At 38.4% G+C, this 24,446-nt stretch overlaps 1 protein-coding gene across 3 annotated transcripts in view; it reads right to left on the minus strand.

Moving 5' to 3' along the window:
• Positions 1 to 24,446, minus strand: part of LOC110827140 (uncharacterized) — a 68,793-nt gene that overhangs the window by 22,341 nt on the left and 22,006 nt on the right. Inside the window, exons 1-2 of one of the 3 annotated variants that reach the window (XM_087353177.1) lie at positions 24,109 to 24,239; positions 10,462 to 10,529 (exon numbers count right to left, since the gene is read on the minus strand). In XM_087353177.1, coding sequence (XP_087209303.1) covers positions 10,462 to 10,529; positions 24,109 to 24,161 — 121 coding nt within the window. In that variant the 5' untranslated portion in view covers positions 24,162 to 24,239. Of the gene's footprint in view, positions 1 to 10,461; positions 10,530 to 18,982; positions 20,191 to 24,108; positions 24,240 to 24,446 lie in introns of those variants that run through there. The other 2 variants (XM_087353176.1, XM_087353178.1) reach the window with 2 other exon arrangements.

Below are 24,446 nucleotides of genomic sequence, written 5' to 3' on the forward strand. Positions count from 1 at the left end.
AATTCCAATGGACTAACCCGAAAATATGAATAAAACAATAACTGCCCATTTTGGCAGAAATTCTTAAGAGATATACACTTCTCTGAGTCACGCAGAATTAAACTATAACTAACTAACTAACTAGATGGCTTACCGAACCCGAAGGTTCATCACCGAATTAACCAAAGCCCTCCACCGGACCCTGTCCTGGGCCAACAAAATCCAGTTTCCTTCAACTCCTATCTCCCATAGATCCCGCCTGAGATTATCCTCCCATCTACGTCTAGGTCTCCCCAGCGGTCTCTTCCCTTCAGGTTTCCCAACCAGTACCCGGTGCACACCTCTTGTCCCATCCATGCGCGCTACATGTCCCGCCCATCTCACTCTTCTCGACTTAATCACCCTCACAATACTGGGGGAGCAGTACAGATTTTTAAGCTCGTCATTGTGCAGTTTTCTCCACGCCCCATCGTCTTCCCTCTTAGGCCCAAATATCCTCCTCAACACCCGATTCTCAAACACCTGCAATCTGTGTTCCTCCCTCTGAGTGAGAGACCATGTTTCGCACCCATACAAAACAACAGGCAAGATTATTGTTTTGTATACTTTAATTTTCAGGTTCTTAGAAATCAGACGGGAAGACAAAATATTTTGGACTGAGAAGTAGCAAGCATTTCCGGAATTTAGTCTCCTCCTAACTTCCTCACAAGTATCATTTTGATTTGTTATTGTTGTTCCCAAATATTTGAACTTTGTAACCCTTTCAAAGGATTTATTAGCTACCCTAAGATAATTTTGCCCGCCTGTCTTCTGATGACGAGATACTAACATGTACTTAGTTTTTTCTGAATTTACTTCCAGCCCCACTTGTCTACCAGCCTCTAGTAAAACTTCTGCGTTCCTCTTTATTGTATTTATATCGTCCCCCAATAAATTAACATCATCAGCATATGCCAATAGCTGATGTGTCCCGTTCAATTGCAAACCCTCCTGCCTACCTTGGACCTTCCTGATGGCGTATTCTAGCGCAAAGTTAAAGAGCAAGGGAGACAAAGCATCTCCTTGTTTTAGACCGTTCTTGATGAGGAATGTCTCAGATACATATTTACCTACTCGAATTTTGCTGCAGGTTTCATTTAAGCACATTTTTATTAGACCCACTAGCTTCTTTGGTATACCAAATTCAATAAGAATATTATATAGCACTTCTCTCTTCACAGAGTCATAGGCTTTTTTGAAATCTATAAATAACTGATGTACAGTCCCACCGAACTCCCATTTTTTCTCTAGTATCTGACGAATGCAAAAGATCTGATCAATCGTTGATCTGTTTCGTCTGAACCCACACTGATGATCCCCAATAATTTCATTCGCATATGGGGTTAATCTTGCCAAAAGAATGTTGGATAGAATTTTGTATGAGGTTGATAGCAGCGATATTCCTCGGTAATTACCACACTCAGTCTTGTCCCCCTTCTTATAAATAGGAATAATTATGGATTCCTTCCATTGATGTGGCATCTCTTCCTTATCCCAAATTAACTGAATAAGCTTATGGATCCTCATATGCAACCCTTTGCCACCTGCTTTAATTAATTCGGCCGGAATCTGATCAATTCCTGGAGATTTATAACTTTTCAACTTCCCAATGGCTAGTTCCACTTCATCTAAGCTAGGTTCTGGCACCAACAGTTCAGCTGTATGCATTTTAATCTGTCTAATATCACCAGTATTATGAACATTTAAGAGCTCGCTAAAGAAATTTTTCCACCTATTCACAATTTTTATTGGATCTGCAAGCAAATTGCCACTATCATCCTTTACCAAATTAGTCTGGGGTTGATATCCTTTCTTAAAGTTATTAATGCCTCTGTACAGGTCTCTGATGTTTTTTTCCTTATTATTTGTCTCAAGTTCAGCAATTTTGCCCTTCAGGTATTCCCTTTTCTTAGTCCTAAAGGTTCTACTAGCCTCACGTCTCACGTTACATAGATTATCCGCATTTGTTTTGTTTGGGTTCTGCAACCATTGAAATTTTGTTTGCTTCCTTCGATCTATTAATTTTGAACATTCTTCATCAAACCACGGTTTATTTTGCTTTCTCCTGTAGTATCCTAGTTTCTCTTTTGCTGAAATTTTGATGCAGTTTCTGACATTTTCCCACTCCCTGTTGATGTCCACACTTTCATTATCCTCATTTGTCTCTAAAATTTGAAACCTATTCGAAATTTCAACTTGATATTGTTCCTTTGCCTCTCCCTCACTTAATTTTTTCAAATCAAATCTTTCTGTGTCAAAATTTTGTTTAGTTCGTCTACTTACTGAAAGCCGCTCCCTCACTTTTGCTACCACCAGATAATGATCAGTGTCGCAATCTGCTCCTCTGAATGATCTCACATCAATTACATTTGTCTGCCTTCTCTTATCTACTAAAACATGATCTATTTGATTGTGTGTTCTGCCATCTGGGGAAGTCCAAGTGTATTTATGAACATCACGGTGTGGAAATTTTGTACTTTTTACAATTAAATCTTTTGACGTAGCGAAGGTCACTGCTCTGACGCCATTATCATTACTAAGTGCATGGAGACTCTCGCTGCCTATTGTGGGTTTGAAGACATCCTCCCTCCCAATTTTTGCATTGAAATCTCCTAGCAGAATTTTCATGTGATACTTGCCAAATGTATCAAATACTGATTCCAATTCTTCATAAAAGCTATCCTTGATATCATCGCTTTTGTCTTCAGTTGGGGCATGAACATTAAGGACAATGATGTCGCACCAACGTCCTTCCAAAATTACGTAAGACAACCTGTCACTAACAAATTCTACTCTCTTAACTGCTGCCCTAATTCTGCTATGAACAAAAAAACCCGTCCCTAGCTGATGATTGTCATTCCCCTTTCCATAGAAAAATGTAAAATTGTCCACTGGGATCGTGCCCTCCCCCTCCCATCGCACTTCCTGCACTGCCACTAAGTCTAACTTATAATTCCCTAATTCCCTACACACTGATTTCAGTGCCCCAGCCCTATAGAGGCTCCTAATGTTCCAGGTACCAAATCTCATGTCCTTTTTCAATTGCCGTGGTCGTGCCAAAGAGTCCGTCCTGATCCGAGGCTTGGTTGATTTTTTCGTAACACATATTTTTTTTAAAGGTGAAAGGTTGTTAGCCCTACACCCAACCCCCAACCTGGAGGACCAGGGTATCACTCTTAGTCTAGCGCATCTCCTTAGACCTGTCCGGCTTGGGTGACCCTACCATGAGCCGAAGCTCAGGCCGGCATAGCCCTAAGGGTCATTTGAGCACGCAAGCCTCCTCACCCGGCAGATTGCCTTCGACAAGGTGGTGATACCTTCGAGAAATAAAATTTCTCGGTCTCACAAACATGTCCTGCGATAAGATTTGAGGTTTCTCAAAGAGGCGTGTATAAAGATGGCTCCCTGATAAATGGAGGCAGGAAGTACCTTTGAAACCCTGGTAAACTTCTACCAGACTACACGGCGCTACAACCCAGAAGACAGCCATCTTCGTTCATTATCGTAACCAGATAAGCTTGCCATCGGTCTGATGAAAATTCAGGAAGGACATAAAAATCTGATGACAGCCAATGTCCAAGGCAAAATAGATTTCGGAATCTCCAGAAAACAAACCACTACATAACATTTTGTAAACAAACAATAAAACTTTGCCATGTATAAATTGCTACAGCGCCTTATTTCAGTTGTGCGCGCGAAGTTGAAGGCCATGTCCAAACTTACAACAATCTACCAGTTCCTTTAATGTTATTTTTGTCTGGCAAATAACAGATTTCCAACTACAAAAATAATCTAGATCAACGTAGGGTGCAAACCAGCAAACAACACACCAGAAAATGTGTGTACTCGGACTGTTTGCCACGTGTCTGTGGGTATAGAGAAAAGTTGGCAAGGATGTGAATGGAAGACATAAAATTAAATATAACACGCAATTACTCCAAACAATGAAAGGGGGTTCCCATCTCAATCACAAAACGGAAAGGTGGAGTACACCAGATCATATGTGTATAGGAGATTTAATTTTGCATCGTCAATAAATGATGATTGCACAGTGCAACTGCACGACAGCGGAAGACCAGCACATGTGTTCATCATCAAAACCTACAACTGGCGGTCAAATAATTAGGCTGCTTGGTGATGACCCGCTCCTACCTCATTCCGTCGAAAGGTCTTTTTAAGTTTGTCCTAGGTTTCTTAATACAGGTGATTTGCAGTTCTTTATTAGTCTGGGAAGTTATCTCTTTGCATTCTGTTAACACGTTGAATCCAATCGGTGTCACATTTTACAATTTTTTTTTAAATCTCGACTTTAGAAATTTTCAATGTCTGTTTCCTTTGTAGCCCATCCAAAAATTCTTCGATGTCCTCACAAATTTAATTTCAGTTGCCGCAGAAAACATGTTACGTTCCGCATTTTGGAGGGTCTAGGTTTTAATTTTGAAATATACGTACTGAGGTTCCTTGGAATTAATGCCCAATTAACACACAGAATTTCACCATATCGGCAATGCAACTTGCATTCGGGCAGTACCTGGTTTGAACATCGGCTTGAAAACAACAGAAAATACACAAAATTTCCCAGGTGTTTTAATATAAACTGGTAATAGAAATGCCAAACAACAGAGCGAAATAACAATCTTAACTTTCTGTTAACCATTTAAAGCTCGACACTTATCAAAACAAAAAGCCTATTTAATACTCTGGCCCTTACCTCTAAAAAATACACGGCATCTGCTGATGTTTACTGAAATGAGAGCTGTTAATGCAGAAAAATTAATATAATACATAAATACATCCTTTGGGCAAAATTCAATGAACGTTAAAGCATCTGGTACACAGTTACCATTGTTCCTCAAAAGATTAATCTTTAATCACAGAACATTTGCCTTTTATCTATCAGCAACCCATTTCTTACCCACCACGATGAGGAAAGAAAATATTAAATAACGATACACCGACATGATACTGAATGAATAAAGCAGCCTTTGTGCTATGGTAACCTTCGGGAAGAGATCCCTTTTCACAGCCTGCTAACTGAAATGGCGTATTAAATTCTCTAGCGTCTCATCGCCTGTTGAGTGCAAGATCTTAACAATTTCAAACACGTAGGCGTCCGTAACCATAAAGAAAAGCTACGCCGACGATTCGTGGATTCAAGCAAATCTTCTTCAGTCCGAGATTGCACAGCGCCAGACTTCGGCTGTGGCCTCAGTGGAAGCGGATCCGACCGAATCGAACTCCTTCCGACTTGTCTGACGAAACCAAACATTCAAAATTCTGCAGTCTCCGATCGAAATTTTACGAAGAAGTTCCAGAGAAAAAGTTACTTTTTTTCCCCCGACCGGTCGGGATGACACTTCAATGCGTTTCACTTGTTCAAAAGCATGTACAGAAATCCCCTCACCAAGATGGCCTTGTGGTTATCGCACAAACATTACATTCTGAAGGTCCGGGTTAGGTCCCAACCGTTGACGTTAATAACAAAATTAAAAAAGTGGCAAAAATATGTCGGTATGAAAATATAAATAGGAAAGCGGATAATGCACAAAATCCGTTCTTATATTGAGCAACAAAACAGAATTAAAACTGAATTCTTTACTTTACAGCTACACTGAATTTTTTTAGTGTGGCATCAAAGATAACACCAGTTGAAATAAAGCCACACAGTCCTTCAGTTTAGTCTACACTTCATATCTAGATTTTTCTATTCGGAGAACATTTACATGGCGCACAAACTGAAAAATCTTAAAGATGTGTGGATTACGGACGTTACCAACTTATTTCATAATAATGCAATTATAAACAGGTCTACAGTGAATCACGCGGTCATATTATGAACTACGTCTTATTTCTTACAATGAGAGAGACTACGAAATACGACATCGACATGATAGGCCACATACGACCCGTGGCGTCACATCCCTGGGTTAGAGCCAATCTGAAGCCTGGCTACGACGCGACGACCAAGTACGTTAACATTTACTCGAGAGGTGGCAAGAGGATAGATATTTTTAAACTCTATACTAGAAATGTAACGCAGGTATGGAAGGCCTACACAAGTTTCCAAAAACTGGAACCTTGGGCTAGTTGGTTAAAAAGACGCGACCTGAATATCCTCTGCTCAAGTAGATGAAAAGTTTTAGTAATCAGGGTGATCGCTCTGATGATTGAGACAGCAAGCACCTCTTAAAACGTAGGTAAACTTATACAAGACTACAGGGCGCAACAGCCCAGAAAGACATTTTCATATTCGCCGCCGTGAAAACCTGAAATCTCAAGAGTTTCAGCATGAAAGCAAACCCAGAGGAAATTACTTTTTCATTAATTTTCGAAGTTCCTGGTCCTAACGCTTGCCAGGGTTTTCAAGGCTTTACACAATCCCCGCGAAAAAAATGTTGTACCTATCTTCCTGTGTCTTCTGACCTTTTTCCAACTATCACATTTCTGTATTCAAAACAGCGTCGTAAACTAACCTAAGGAACTGGGAAAATAAACGTTCTATTCCAAAGCACTCTGGTATAATCACATGGATTTAAATTCTCATGAAGTTCAGAATAATGACACAACAGTAACCTGGATTTTAAATCACGTGGGTCTACAACCGGAATCAGAATGATAAGAAGAAAATTTCATTACCGTCTATTTCAACACGTTCGCCATCCATTTCTGACAAAATTCAAGTAATTAACTAAACCAAAAACAAAAATTTAAGGAGTATCTTTTTTCGAAAATTCACACCCCCCAACCCCAAAATTCTTAACTATTAAAACCAAACGGTAACTCAACATACACCTGCTTCAGCAACAAATAACTCTCAATTTTCTATTTACGTGTATTCTCACTGTAAACACTAATCATTTCTTAAACAGAATTAACCGGGCTGATCTGTGTACCGGCGAAAAGTTGTTTTCTTTGCGATTGGGACAAATTCTTAAGTATTATCAGGTGAGCTGTCAAAGAGTTAATGAATATTCCAGCATAACCCATGAAGGTTAGAGGTCGAAACACCACACATTAATTCTGCTGCTTTAACTCTGTTGTGTTCCAAGCCCGGTTACTGTATGGGCAATTCTATCCTCAAACGTTTACCAGAAAACGCGACGCTGTATTTAAGATGGTACAGTGGCTTCAGATCTCTCTGCTGATATTGCATGACCTTTGCGACTATTAAAACTAGTGACGCAAGTTTCTAAAACGGTTGCAAACAAACTGGAGCTCTTTCATGTACTATAGCTACGCTGCAGGCCACGGAATCGGATTTGTTTGTTTCTGTGTCGTAACTTGTTTAACGATGGCATGCCAACTGATGGGATCGAGTACTGTCGAATAAGTAGAAAATATACGTGGGTTGCTACAAGCTTCAGAGATGAGGAAACTAACGAAAATGCTAGTAGGATACTGGGCTCAAACAGAAACAGAAATTTTTGGATAGAGTACAGTAATAAGAAATTTGTATCACGATCAAAGGCCAAGACAATCAAACAAAATCAAGTACACACGCCCGCTTTTACAGAAAACGTAAGGTTAATTTTCGTACGCATACGTCGCCAATGGACCCTATCCTAAACAAGAGAAATTCACGTTTCAAGTAGGATTTGAGGTTTTCAGGGCAGTGTAGCACCCTGCAATATGACAGAAGTTAACCAACGTGTCAAATTATCGCTCTGATGATGGAAGTAACAAGGATCTCTGGAACATTTGTAAACTTCTACCAGACTACACGGCGCTACAACTCAGAAGACAGTTTACATCTTTAAAAAAAGTTACGTGAAAATAGAATTAAATATATTTTCGCGTTCTGGATCAATTTCCTAGTTACAATCTCAGTTTCCTGCGTCAGAACGTGTTCTGCGTTTCAGAGCGAGCAGCCGCTACAAATGCTTGCCCAGACATAAATTTAAGCAATGCCTATTTTAATTTACTAAACAGCATTTCACAACGTTGGAAATTTTATAAACAAGCTCAAATCGTGAGGCCTAAACATTTCACTGAAATAAACATATGGAAATGTTACATCCGACTCAGGGATCTTAAGATACATTCTGTGAAGCAGCAGATCAGGAGCAAAACGCTTCATTAGAAGGCAACAGTTTCTCGGCCGGTCTAGAAATTCAACATTTTCATAAGTCCATCATCAGACCATATACCAAACTACATTAATCTAATCCGCACTCGCCTATGCTGTTCTTCAAGATACTTTTAAAATGTATCTTAATACCATTCTTCCACCAATGACGAAATATCCAAGTGACATCTTCGTTTCCTGACAAACACTGTGTATACATTTCTCACTTATCTTGTGTGTACTACATGCCCTGCCCACCTGATCCTCCTTTATTTGACCTTCTCCATAATATCTGGCCTAGAATAGGCCTACAAATTGTCAAGCTGTTTATCAGGCAGTTTTTTAAGTTCTGCATTACGATGTAAAATAAAACATTTCCAACCACCAAAGTCAGTAAACACGACTCCACCTAAAAACAGCATAAAACCCCGTCCTCGCCGAAATAACATTGCTTAAAACGCTGTTATAAACATTAACTGTGATCACTGTTATAATAAACGAAAATCAAAGTTGGGAGAAGTTTAGTTCGTTTAACATAAAAAACAAATGTTTGTAACAATGCTTTCAGCAATGTTATTTAGGCGTGGACTGGACTTACCATTGCTGGAAACATTTATTTCTACCCATACTTTAATTTTTATCGACATCGGATAGAAATTTTGCCAATAACACTATTGAAAACATGTTTGTTAATACAATTTTCTCACAAATCTTGGAACTTATGTTAACAATATCCCTAGCAACACGTGTTTCAACAATTGTATTTAAATGTGAACGGGAGTTAACATTCGAGCCCACCTAATCAAATGATTCGTAGAATCCGCTCCTGAAACAGCTGTCTTAGGAGGGGAATCCCTGCAAAGGCCACCCCACTTGAAACCTCTTTCAATCGAGCCTCATTATTCCACAGGCCGTAAATAATGGTAATAACAGTCACAGTTTTGTTCCGTTTTATGGCATCTTATTTTTAAAGCACCTACAAAACATCACCGGATTTCCGCCATGCTTGTTCCTCTTTCGGCATCATCACCCCCTTCCTCTGGTTTTAGGAGCAGAGATACGAGACGTCAGAAGAATAACCCCCTCCTTGGCTGCAGTTATGTTACTTATACATAGCATCCAACACGTAAACTCGGTTCTTAACTACGACAAACATCATTTATTATGTTATGTAGTGACACAAGAGAAAATTAGAGATCAGACCGATTCCAGTCCACCCTTTACTGATGTTCGAATTGCTTTCAAAACAACTCTAATATCGCGTCTTAGTGATGCTGTATCAGCTGCTAAAGTCGTAACCGAGTTATGGCCGAATGGATGGATAAAAACGAATAAGCCAACCGATAGCCCAAATCTAATTTGATTCTGCCTTCTCCTTCTCCATTTACCCCCCTCCCCTCCACCATTCTTGTCTCCTGCGACCTTTCTGTTATCTGAAAACCTGGGGTTCTCAACCTCTCCCAGACGCCGGTCAAATTTACACTTGTTTACGACTCGAGGCCCGCAAGTTGGGAGGACAGTTTACTGAATCTTCATGGCAATTTATTAGTAATATTACTAACTTAATCAATAGGTTCATACATATATCACTCAACAACTATCTTTTACAAAATCAGTCATTTGGCGAGACATGAGACGCTGGTTTTTGCTTGGGTGATCTTCCAACATACGATTTAACTTCTGCTCCTGAGATACGCACGTGCCCTTCCAAATGTGAACCGATCAGATGGATTAGTTTTCACTAAGCTGAACATTTGCTCCTAGCGACAAACACTGCCGAACAGTGACTGCATTAACAAGACGTATTGTCTGATACTGGGAAATTATTTATGAAACAGGTTAACAGTTGTCTTTTTCTTCTTCTTCGTTGTTTCTGTATTCATGTCCGGGCAGTAAGCTAAAAAATATCACCCGATAAACTGCGTTATCGAACTAATTGGGATGCTTACTTTTGTAATTAATTCCAAAGTACTGATTAAAATCCACATATTTAAACTCAAAAGCCAGCAGTCCCTCAACTAGACAAGAAATTCCCCGCCTTTTATAGAACTTGAAGGTTCACTATAGCAGTGGTATTCAACCTGGGGTACGCATACCCCCGGGGGTACGTGAAATTTAAAAATATATATATTTTATGATAAACACTGAATAATCAGTAACGTAATTTATTTAAGATGTAGATAATACACTGTGTATAACTTTAATTATACACCAACAACTTCAGGGGTACAAAGTTGAAGAGAAATTATATATGGGGGTACGCGAACAAAAAAGGTTGAATACCACTGCACTAGAGCATTAACAGCCAACAGAAACTGGACTCTGAAGTGAACCAAAAGAATTTCAAGAATATCTGAATGTAAAAATGATGTACTTACATGGAATGGTTGCATTTGCACTCATATTTGGATCCAAGGTAACATCCTGCAACTGACTAGGACTTGTGCTGTAACAACAAAACATACATTTAACTTATGCTAATAGTAATTAAGGTAAAAGTACCATCAGAGGTTGTCATCACCGATTATCACACTACGAATGCAAGGTTATCTCGGGTTAAATATAAAACTGATAGTTTTATCACTCATTTGAACCAAATATCATCTCTTAAAACACATAAAAATTGTCAAATTAATAATACATTCGATATATGCAGAGAACTGCTACATCCACAGCAATTCCTCATTAAAGTTCGAGAGAATATAGGATTTCGTGTTAAGACAGAAAAAAAGTAACACGGAATACGGCATCTAAACGGCAAGTAGACTGTATAGCCCATCTAAAAATGTTTATCATGCGAACAATCTAAATGTCTCAAACCAGAAGGTTCTCTCGGCAGCGAAGATAAAACTGCATTAAACAAGAGTGTTTGAAGGGGTAAGTTCATGGAAGTTTACACGGAATGGTTACTCGCGTGTACTTGTAGAAGAATTGAACCTGATACAGATGCAAGGTTTGATCATTTGCTAAGTTGGATACCAAGCACAAGCTCATGAATTTCAATTTCCAATAACTTTTCTGCGTCTATTCTTAATACAACTGTCTTTTTCATGCGGAGCGAAACAACATTAATGACTAAAACTGCAAACACTGTTCGAAGAAAATTTCGAAATGCTGACAATATTACAACTGGGTTGCTGATGAGATAGTTGTTCGTTATGGCATCTGCGTGATAAATACGTGAAAGCAGAACCCAACCATGGACCAATGCAAGAATGAATAGTGCCGAGGTTAAGAATGAGTAGGAGCTATATCCTCTCCCATCAAGTGGCTACATGACGTGTAGTGGGACAGCTTTTATAAAAAATTGGAAACAAAATAACCCTTCTGGCCAACAATTTGGACACCACTGCCTTGAGTTATTTTTACTAAAATTAAATGAGTCTGTACAGTTAAAGGGGACTTCCTGCCTGTCAACCAAGAGTGAATCCATTCCAATACGACACGAAACATAGAAAAGACAGGAAGACAAAAAACAACAAAATAAAGAAGAAAAGAAAACAAAATATTGAGGAAATAGAACATAAGAGGGAAAGGACGCAGACATTTGAGAGAGACAAGATCTAAAATTATCAACGAAGAGAGAAAAAAGACGTACAAATTTCCTAAGAATTCCTTTCTGTTCCACGTGGAATAATGTCAGACTGAATGGATTCCCGAGTCATAGGTGTGGTTCCTGCGTTAAGAGCCAAGAGTAACACAGACCAGCTGTTATTTCAGCTCATATTCCGAACAAGTTTCCTGTAAACGCAAGGAGTTCTTTCCATGTGGAATATTGCTATCGAGGTCTTACGATTCTCCACACGCAACTCAGATATTCATAAAGTAAGATACTGAATACAACGAATTCTTCTTCGATTTAATAATTACAAAATGAGCTTTTATTTTATCACTTGCACATTCTCACAGGTCATGTTATGTCATTTGATTTGTTTGTCACCCACGATTCATCTGCCACTTTCATTAAGCTGACAGATGCTTGTGTGGATGTAAAGAGGAGCAATTTGGCTCGTCATCAAGTTACACCAGAGTGGTAGGGCGGATTGATGAGTCCTTCCACTCTACTGACACCGTCGGCTAGAGAGTCACGGAGAGGTGCAGGAACATCCTCATCAAATGTGACCACAAATGTTGGTAGGCAGAGAACATATGAGAGTCACAATATCACATCATGTGGTCAATGATTAGGCACATAACGTATAACTACAAACAGACCGTTCTTGCATACTTTACTTACTTCCTAAACAAAGAATTATAGTATTATGGCCGTGTGTATCCATCTGTCCCTCAAAAACTTGTGAGCCGAACGATTTTGTGCTTGAGCCACGGGACGTCACAATCATTACTGTGGCACAACTTCTGAGGTGGCAGAAACACGAAGCCCATGAAGTATAGGCCTTGAGAAGCTAACAGTACCCTCAAGTACTCTATAAATTCTCCGCCTTTTGTAGAAGGATCATTATCGTAATCACAATAGCAGTCACCGGTCCCTACCACGATCCAGATTAATCCAATCCACGCACTTAAACCCCATTTCCCGAAGGTATTTCCTACGTGCAGTACATACTGGCTGCTTCAAATTCTACAGCACATGATATATGGGTAAGCAGCCTGCTAAAAATAACGCATCCATTGGCTAAATTTATACAGTAGATTTGTTATACGCGTAACCTACATATTACACGCTACACGTGTGTTGCTCGTAGTTACTACACCGTTTCATTATTCGTCTATTTTTCAAAGCTCAAATTCTGGATATGGAATATCTGTAATGACGGTTTGTCCGTGTTTTCCTCAGTTCTTCCTAGAAAATGCAAGGGAAATAACTTAAAAGTACGTGTCGTTTGTTTCTACATTCTACCATTTTCAACAACACGAGAAAACCTTTGTGGTTGATAAGAAACTACTCTGGCTAAAAACAAACAAGAAACGATCAGCGTGAAGAATATAAAATTCATAGACTATGAGAAAAACCTCTAGAAATAACTCAAGTCAGCTTCAGTTGCCGAACAAGTAATTAGGGTTCTTAGAAACAACTATAGAGCAAGTCTGAGACACAGGAATTCGTCTACCTTGTGAAACAATATAATCTAGCAGAAAGCACGTGTAGCAGAAACGTGCCAGATTGCGACTTGTAGGCCACACACAGTAGGCATTCGTTCAGCAAAACACAATTAATCATAGCCGTTCATGGCCCGAGAACCAAACATTTCAGCTAATTATATCCAGAGTAATCATGAACAAATGTCCTTTTGTATTTGAATATAAACTAAATACTACAAAAATACAACAAAATAAGCAGCACAATTCTGTAGTGGAAAGCCACTAATAAACGCAAAAACACAACATTATGTTTATATAACATCACATGAAAAGCAACATTCAATTATGGGAGTAAAATTCTGATCTTAGAAGGAATTCCCCAAATGCGTTTTTGACACCCACGCTTCACGCGTTTAGACCACCTATAACCAAAAACGACGAAGGGTAACGAAGAACGTCCTGGGATTCATAGAAACAGGCCATGATTATAATCATTATTCACAATTTCAGAAGTAATTCTGAACTGGAACAGGCCACATGGGCTTAATCCGTAAAAGTATTAAGAAGATCGATAAACAGACAAGCAGCTACTAACTAGCGAACATGAATGCAAAGTTAATGGACGAAAACTAACCGTAATGTAAGTAGGAAGAAACAAAGTAGAAAAACTTGAGTAGACATACATATTAATATGTAAGACAAAGTCATACTATTAAACACTAGGCAATTTAAATAAAATGTAAACAAAATACACGCATCAAGGAACAATACAAACAATTAAAATCAAAATAACGCGACGAAGAAATAATTTATTTTCTCGGTCTTCGTTTTTCTTATATGCAGTAGACATTCTTCAGAATTTGTGTTCAGCTGTTTGTGGAACCGAAGGTTCATTTATCAAATTCCCTAATGCCCGCCCACGGACGCTATTTTGAGTCAAATTAATCCAGTACATTTACATCCTATATATAACATATCCTTCATCTACGCCTAGGTCTTCCAATCAGTCTCTTCCACTTACGTTATGTAAAGTAAGAATTATCAACACGCACCAAAATTAAATTCGCCCTACAATTTTTAATGCAGCCCCCCCCCCCCCAACACCAAATTAAAATAGAAACTCGTGCAGCAGTTTTGAGATGAAACACGCGGACTCTCAGACGCGATCTTCCCATTTTGCATTCATTTTATGCGCTTTGTGCAAATAACGCATAAAACCAAAAACATTTTGTTCGCTTCTTTTCATACAGTAATATTTGAACAACGCATCCACAGGAAAGTAACCCAACAACTGAACGTATTAAACTAAAGAAAGTACGAGAAGTGACCCTTGATCATGCATATTCTAGTGCCACTGAACGAAAAAGATAAGGGATAACTATGTACTATTTACAATGTGAATAGACTAGTTGTACAAACAGAAAGCAGTCCAATGGGCAATACGAAAGCGATGTCGTGACCCCAGTCTTGTAGGTTTCAGAGCGCAGTCAATCCAAGTAGTTTACATATTTTTATACATGCAGCAATGACCCATGGTCCTCGAAGGAGAATGGATCTTCATAATTTAAAATACATATAGTTAAGGTAAAAGATGCCCTGACTTCGTAACAACGAAGCAGAATCCTTCTTGAGAAGCTAACAGACGCTCAGCTATGTAGTCAAGGAACTATCAGTCTTTTTTGGAGCCATAAAGTTCATTACCATGCTCACAAAAGCCAGCAACACGTCCGTATATGGAACCAGACCAATCTACTCATTAATCTGATGGTAGAGGCAACAACCACCTCAGAAACGTCGGTAAAATCCTACCAGACTACACGGCGCAACATCTCAGAAGAAAGTCATTTTCACACTCGCCACCATGAGAACCAGATTTGAATCCAGTCCACACCCTCACACAGCATTCTTCAAAGAACGGCATCCTTCCATTAAGAAACAATATCCTATTACCCTAACTGACAAACAATATGTACGAAAATTCCTGTCATAATTTGAACTCCTTTATCCATCAAACAATGTACAAGAAATAAACGAATATTACATAAGAGGAACTCTGGGAGTTAGTACATTCGCTCCTTGTATTCCGTTCCTTTTGTAATATTTAAGATTCCACTTCGATTCCAACAGCCACATGACTTATCCAACTGTAGTCGTTAATGGTAATCGATACATTACACTTCCTCAATCAAATTGACACCCTGTAACTGCAATAGAACCCATCTCCCATTGAAGTTCCCCCGATCACTTTGAAATACAAAAAATCAAATAATACGAGCACTCTCGCTCAATCGGCGTAGACAGGACAGACTGAAGGGGCAGTTAATCGAAAAGCGGCTTATTCGAAGACATTCTTCGCTTAGAGAAGCAATGAAAAGTAATATGAATGTAGCACAGAATGAGAAACCATCAATGGAATTTTAGTAGGCATAAATTATTAATTACAGGTAAACAATACAATAATATTCTTAAAATATTAGTGAAAATAATGTAAACTAAATTATTAAATCTAATGACTAAAGCAGCAAGCTGCTGCTGCTGCTGCTGCTGCTGATGATGATGATGAATAAACAGGTAAAAGTATAATACTGAAAATTCAAAAGAAAATAAATAACTACGCCTAAGTCGATGTTTGCTAGTCAAATGTAATTCTGTTCTCTGATGATGGAGGCAGCAATGACGTCGAAAACGTCGGTAAACTTCTACCAGACTACATGGCGCAACTTTCAAGCAGACAATTATCTTCAGCTTAATATCATTTCGACCCACTGACCGTGGCGAGAAGTACGCCATTTGTGTTCAACTAGTTAATTGAGAAAATTGGCAATGGAACAGCTGTGAAGGATACACCATGTTAGTGCAGGCCAACTACTTAAAAGTTCTCCATTATGATATTGATGTATTGCTTGACACTTGAGTCTGCTCTGATAACTACGGGGTTTGGTAACAATGATTTTACAATAAAAAATGTACACTAACTGACACCAGAACATCCATGGTACGCAGCTAGTTCTGTGCTGTCTTCACTCTTTTAGGTTCCGCTGTAGAAAAAAACGTAATTATTAATTTAACAGAACGTAACTCTATGTAGATTAAGCATTCTGTTTATTAGCAAGACTTCAGACTCCGCACAGGGCATATAACCACTGACTAATGTCAGAATATAATGAAAAATTCAGTAATAAATTATACAACTTGAGTCAATGAACAGACAAATGGAAAACAGTAGTACAGTTACGAGTGTGTACTGTTTCGATTCTGAGTTGAAGTGCCCGAACTGCATTCAATTAACGCAACAGCTGAAGTTGAAAGTCTCATCTGAATGTAGACCTACCCTTCGCTTGAAGCATCTAAGAACCAGTCTCAGGACCAGAAACACGAGATTTTAGCTGTAAACGACGTTAGGATGGATGTTTAGGTGAAAGTAAATATCATTAAATACTAATGGAATGTACCTACTATCAATACAAATAAAATACTGTGACTAAAGTCCCATACGAATAGGGCAACCATTTACCGGCACTAAAACACATCTCATGCCTTTCTTCCTATGTAATTTCCCACAGGAAGGAAAACAAACTTTAAGAGAAAGAATGTGATACAAAATAAATCCTTCTCGCTAGTTACACCAATATCTTAAAGAATTTTTCAAAACACAAGCATCTAAGGGGGGATAACGATACGTGGCACATTTCGATCCTTACACAGGCAGTAAACTACATACTTCGTATCAGCATGACACTTTTGAAGAGGACGCCGGAGACCCTACCAATTCTACGCAATAAATATGCATGACAGCTGCAGCCAATTCGCCCTAACACATGTGAATAAATGACAGAGATCAGCTAAACTGCTCATAAAGAAGATCAACTATAGCTCTAGAACATTAAAGGATGGCTGCATAGTTCTTGCAGCCGTTTATGCGATATATATATATATATATAATCTGTAGACTTCACATTATAGTTTTAACAGTATTCTTCACTACATCAATGCTTTGCGTTGTTAACTACAAGAAAAAAAATACACTGGAACCCCAAAATTCAGCTGCTGTTACACTTCTTCCCGCCTTCAGACATTACCACTTTGCAGTTCACACTCGAAAACAGATGGTGACCAGAAGGCAGGATGGACCGGAACTTCAAAGAACATTACGTTCATCCTCAGGGCACACGCAACACCCCCCCTCCCCATACTCAATTCCTTGTTACTGCTGACGTCAGAACCAAACTTTTCTTGTCTACCCATTCTCGTAATGCACTTACACAGATATGATGATTGAATAAATGAGTTGATGAATATTTGTGTGTCATTACTCTAAAATTAACAGACTATAAGCTTTGTTTGCATTTATTGGTACCAGAGTCGCCTCGCCACAGTTAAAAATTAATTTCAATTTATTCCGCATTGCACGAAGGGCGCATTCGTAGTCAAAATTGACGGGCACAGGCATTTATATTAAGAGCATATACACAGTTTCGTGAATATCAACCTTTTCACAGTATCCTGGAGCACAAAACACAGAAAACATGAAGCGCCAAGATACAAGTTCCTTCGGTACGTAAGAAACAACTTCCGATACTGAAAGAATTGATTTGTCTATAGAAATAAAAGTTCCAATCAAAGATATACTAAAGACATCACGCAGAAGAGACGATTAAAATTACCTCTTTGTGGTATGGCCGCGATCGCTGTATTTTTAGGACCAGACAATCGACGGGACAAGTTCACAACATTAAGGTTCTAGCTGCCGAAAGATGGGCAAGCAAAATGTCGTAAACACTGGGTTCTTGTCACAAAAAATTGGATGTTGGGAGGGCCTGCACAAGGATGTTGTTCAGACGTCAACTCTGTTCTGTTTTAACTACCAAGCCGTCTGCAATCTGAAAAAAGGGAATTTAATAGACGAGAAAGGGAACAAGTCCCTTCTTAAAATAAAAAGAAGACAAAACTGAACTGTGGTGTCATTGGTTTATCTCAAGTGACAAAGATTACCAATCAAGGTTACAAAGAAACCATACGACCCTCTATTACCGTACTTCAGCTATTCGTCGTAGCATTATTTTTAGGTCGAGGTTAGTTTACAACCACGTACAAACCACGGGAAGTGCAATATATCTTGTAAGTGGCAGCAAATTAAGGACAGGGTTTTACTGCATGCACAAGGGTCTGTGCCTCAGACGTACGTGAAATTGATAAAATCAAGTCTGTCCATGAACTACTCTGCAGAAAACTACAATGTCAGATATCCAAGTGATTCCATTCAGAACCACATAACCAGGGTTTGAATGTTCGAAACAGCGAGAGATCTTGCTACACAGCTTAATAGTGAAGCGGTATTAGCTCGTAAAGATAATTTATCAAGGATTTACAAACTGTACAGACATTGTGATCTCTTCTCGTCCTTCATTAGATCACTTTACCATACATCATCTCCATGTGGGAGTGACAATGATGTCACCCAAATTCTCTGCGAAATTCTACATAACTTGGACGATGACAGTAAAGAGGATCCGAATTTCATTTCCGAAAGTTAGAATGGTCGGAATGGGAAAAAAGTTCTAGTCTAGTGATAAAGAAAATAATCTCGAATTGGCGGCTGGCAAAAATAGTTGCTTTTGTAACTTAAATTACTGTTTGTTTATCACAAATAATTTGTAAATAATAATTTATTAATAGTTCTGCTCAGCTTCTAGCACTATTAAAATTCACATAAATGTATTAATATAATTTAAAACATTTTTAAACAAAACGTACGAGAGGTCTGGCAGACCTTGCCAGTTAAGAGTTCGAGTTCGCAGACAATTTCATAATGTGTCGAGAACATCAAAAGATGGTGGAAAGTGGGTGTCAACTTACCAAAACGGACTCTGCTCCGACCCTTGTACCGTTGGCCGCCGGGGAGGGCTTCTCACAGTACCAAATCGAAATAGTGACATGATGGGACGGGGTTTATTTAGAGCAGTTCGTTCATTATATTCAAGGTACTGCTTTTTCGGTTTAAATGTCTCGTTCTTGTAAAGTTCGAGTCGTCAAAATGGACAATATACACACCACATAACAAATAAACGATACAACTGAATTATTGTACGTCTAAGACGAAACACAAACGAAAAAAGTCATTACAAAGGCTAAACAGATTTTAGGGCTTTTGCCGAGAATATGTTTCAGACCACAAAACACACGCAAAAGACAAAAATAAGTAGGGCTTACACTTTAACAAGGTTGGGAAATAATCACAGTCAACACGACAAAAGATTGAAGGGTTAGAACGAGTTTTGTCATTTCATCTTGTAGCAGCAATTAGGTATTATTTTAGTCATTCATCTGAACACCGATGTTTAGACGCGTTACAGATAATGCACATATTAAGCAACACACTCTTCGTTTTTCATTAAAGTGCCATCATTCCTCGTCTTCAAAAACCTTACAGATTTTCTTCCAATAACACCACGAAATTTTTTCTTTCTCTTTTGCATTTTGAAAAGCGGACACCTGAGGGCATTGAGTGATATCCTAGGACGATTATGGTAGAGCTGAGGTATGACACAAGGGGAAGACGAAGACAGTACTGTGGGGTATGCGACATAGATTCTCCTCCGTCGAGATCTTTTTGTTGTGGAAACATTGCTAAATTTCCGCTGTTCCGATCTGTTAGAACTCATCCCTGTCCTCTTCCCGCGTTGTGTCCAGAAGAATCGATGCCCCATACTTCACATAACTCGTAGAACCAGGCTGCCATTTCTAGCTAACGACGTAAATTTCTTCTACAAGTAAAATAGACCGATATTTGGAGTGAAATTCACTATGAGCTTCTAGCAGGCACCATCATATCACTGGTATCACAACCACTATTCCAAATCCAATCGTACACAAATGAAAGTGATGACCCAAAAAAGGCAGCACTGTCGAACATTGGGAGAAGCAAAATCACAATCCACCTTCCAGTCTCGTTCAGGATGCTGCGTTGCCTAGCGACTACACATCCTCAACTACGCATCTGTACTGGCTCCCGTTCGCATCTGCGCGTCTCAATGAGGGGAGAACCGAGACGTATCTCTACGAGATCGATTCAACAAAGATGGAGACGGACCCACCCGCCCCAACGTACAAGGACAGGAACAAACCTGAGAGTGGGAAGGAACACGAAACAGACTTGCAATGTGACAGGATAACCACAATGTCATACCCCATAATCCGACAAGATAAGACACCGACGGCAAGCCAAAGTAAATTGTGCAACGACCAGTCCCACGTGCGCATACTTGGAAGTTCGTGCCAACAAGTTGTTACGACTGAAGATTGTTTTCCTGGCTTGTTGCGCAATGTAGTCTGATTGGAGTTTACTGATGTTTCACAGTTGTTTGCTGCCTCCATCATCAGGGCGATGAGTACGCCTCACGCGGTTTACTTATGGCCCTGATGATGAAGGCAGAAAACACCTCTGGAACGTCGATAAACTTCTAGACTACACGGCGCAATAACCTATAAGACAATCATCTTCATACTAGTCGCCGTGAGAACCTGAAATCTCACGATTTACTACTATGAGTTTAAACAAAATATAGGCCCCGAATTGGACCCCAACGACACCACAAAAGCAGGTAAAATGTCAAAGGGACTGATACGCGAAACCTAAAGGTCAAATAACTACTGCCAATAACTTAGAAAGTATACATAAGCAAACGACAGGCCTAACAGATACGTTAGTTGAGTCCCACGAGCACTAATTCACCCCCTGAAGCAGAGAACGTCGCCTCAATTGTACGCCAAACCGTTCAGTTATGTTAAAAGTCTGGCATCCAGCCTGTTTTCAAAACACAAACACTGATCTCACAATATAAACAATGTCAGTTTTTACCAGGCTATACGCCAAAAGGACATATAATTCTTAACAGTGTTAATTTACAAAGTATCCCGCCTTATGTGTGTATGATCAGATTCATAACGGAAAACGCAGTGTAAAGAAATCTGGATTTACAGACGCCTGCAACAAAATGTTTAGATTGCATAGCTGTACACGGATGTCGAAGAAGTTGCCGCTGGAGCAAGGCGAAGAGAACACGTGACAAGTACAGACTGTCCCGTCATTGATGTCAGAAAGTATATACCGTCACTCTACGCTGAAGCTTGAATAGAAAATCTCGTATATATGAGGCCCACTGGGCTTAGATGGGATGTATTTAAAGCTCGGTCACAAAATGTAAGCAAAAACATAATATTGTAACTAAAGCTTTATTACTGAACGTACAAGTTACAAACAACATTGACTGTTGAAAACGGTCACCATTTTTTCCTATGCAAATTTCAGCATGGTGCACCCACAACTGTCACACCTCTGAACTACTACTACTACTACTACAGCAGTTCTCATACCTGCTGCCAAAACAAGATGATGATTCAACATTATTGATAAAAAGGATTGTATTTCTGTCACAAGAATTTGAATTTGTTGGAAAATTATAAACAGATACCAAAACATTGGAAACGTTATAGCAAAAGAGGCATAAGTAACTGATATAAAATATATATTCATCACTACTTATAAAGAATTTTATCCTGCAACTCTTACACACAGAAAAAAATTCTGTAACTATGGGAAAAAGTAAAAGTAAAAACAATGGTCAAGCACATTTTAAATGATCTCCCATCCCAAAGTCTAGAAAGATACTTTTAAAATGTAGGATCTGAGGTTTTCACAGCGGTTAGTATGAAGATTGCTGTCTTCTGAGTTATGCCATGTAGTATCATCGCCCCGAAGATAGAGGCAGTATGACCTCTGAAACATTGGTAAACATCTACCATACTATATGGCGCAACAACCCAGAAGACAGCAATCTTCATTCTTTTAAAATGATTTCTATACATGTATTTAATTCATATATGAATGACAAATGTATGTTCTGCGTGTATGATATCTATGAACATTTTGATTTTTACACTGGTGCCCTAACAGCAACAATGACAACTTTAGAAGCGCAGTCATCAGTGCATGGATAACATGGGCAAAAAATAAATAAATCCAAGGAATCCATGAGGTTTTAATTTCTGTTAACACTTCAGAACATACTCATCAACAACAGACCAAATTCAGCTAAATTTACTGAAAGGGTCAGTGCAATTCAACTAAAGTCTTCCAATTTTTAGTAAAAGTGTTGAACAGAAAACTGTAAAAATACACATTTTGGACAATTCAAAAGTACAAATGGCTGCCACGTGTAAATCTTAATGATAAGGCCAGAATATGTTGCAGTTATTGAGTTAGGTCAATACCTGAACTGTGTTTAATATTTGTTTACTTATAAGACAATATAGAAAAGTTGTGAAAATTAAATAATCACTTTTCATGTTCCTTGAATTTTTGTAAGAATCTTTTTAACACCAAACATAAAATGTTACATAAATGAACACATATACATCTTTGCAAATGAAATGAGTAATACTCAAACTGTTAATAAGTTTACTTTAAAAAAATAAACCCTTTCAACTGAAGAAAAACTTGGATTCAATTTATGAAACTGTTTCAACTTTTAGCATTAAACAGTTAAAAATGGTAAGCAGATTAGGATTTGGAAGGAGGCAGAAACAACCTACTCATACAAGGTCATCCACCCTCACTCAACTGAAGAGACTTGGAAGCAACAACAACAACAATAATAATAAAAACTGGCCAAGATTCAAATTGGGTACCTCCTGAAAGTAAAAGTATTACTGCTACACCAATCAGCTTGTTAAGGAAGAGTTGATACTATCCATTTGCTATATTGTTCCATTTCATACGTTCTTACAGCAAAAGAAAATAATGGTTGTCAATTGCCTAGCAAAATGGGCATTATCAGTCAATTTCTGTGATAAAGAAGCAAAAGCTCTTGATATAAGAAACAGTAAGCACAGTATGAGAAATCTTGTATATCATGGTTAGAATGTTACTTAATAACAATGTATCAACTAGTGATACAGCTTTTTCAAGTGATTAGCTGCTTTGGTTCAGAGTTCAAAGTGAGTGTTTTAGAGACCTTCTCTACCTGTCATTAGGAAATTACTGATGTCATCACTCTGATAATGGAGGCAGAGAAGGTAGCAACTTATTAACCAAGAAGATGTTATTGTTTTAGATACTGCAAAAGCTTAAAGTCCCTATAAACTACACAAATTATTGAATCTAAACAGAAACAACACGATGATTGTGCATGGCTAACTAAAAAAGAGTAGCTCTCTTTCAAGATTTTCTACACAAGGAGACACAAATACAACCACATTATATTGCACCAACCTCATTGTAAAATATCACATTTACTTTATTTATGAGTGATTTAATGATTGTCAGCAGCTCACTATATAAAATCAAATAATATGAAGAATAATGAGATGGATAGAATATGGAAGGAAACAGTCATGACTTAATATAAGGCATTATTCCAGCATTTGCCTGGAGGGACTGACGAAAGACACAAACACCTCAATTAGGACAGCAAATCTTCAGGTTGGAATTTGAAGCTGACACCTCCCAAAGTCAGAGCAGGATTACTATAACTATGGGCAAACTACTTGGTGCATAATTGACTGTTATGGGTTGCTTAACAGTTGCAATGAAAGTATTCACCACACTTGCTTAAAACATTTACCACACCTTTCAATTCTGGACAGCAGTTCAAGTCCATCATCAATGACCAGTAGGATTGCTACAAATTCCCTAGAATTGTGACAACACCACATGCTATATATATCAGTCTATCATACTGGTGTCTGAATCTGGGAGGTAAGACAACTGATTCCTATCTCTATATATTTTGTTAGTATTTCTTTGAAATATCTTGAGAAAAATAATGAAAATTTATGCAGATGTATTATTTTTGTTCGATAATGAGATCATCTCACAAACGATGTGTGAAGTTATGATACTGCAAGTTGTCTTCCCCTCCATATATAAATACCACACAAAGAAGGTACGCAATTTAACCGGTCATATGTATGAAATAACTTACGTTATATCAAGTTTTAAGGAAAAGGATGACTCATCTGCTGCAATATGATCCATTGTCACAAAATTATAGCACAAAACTGTTCACTCTATCAACAGTTAAGAATTCAAAACCAACTGCCACAAGCACATGTTTGAACATCCGTTTCATAAATAATGCGCATGCGCCATTCATTTCAAATTCAAACGAGTTTCAGGACTTGATACTAGATGCCAGACTAATATGCACATTACATTCTGCGACATCTCTTGCAGAAATCGTGTACTATATTCATTACATAGCAAGTCCAATTTTTAACAAAAAATATGCATAAAAATAATCTAAAAAAGCCTACTGTATAT

This window comes from Zootermopsis nevadensis, unplaced genomic scaffold, assembly GCF_977971745.1.
Source record: "Zootermopsis nevadensis isolate Lab colony 2312 unplaced genomic scaffold, Znev_1.0 Znev_ptg000021l, whole genome shotgun sequence".
NCBI lineage: Eukaryota > Metazoa > Arthropoda > Insecta > Blattodea > Termopsidae > Zootermopsis > Zootermopsis nevadensis.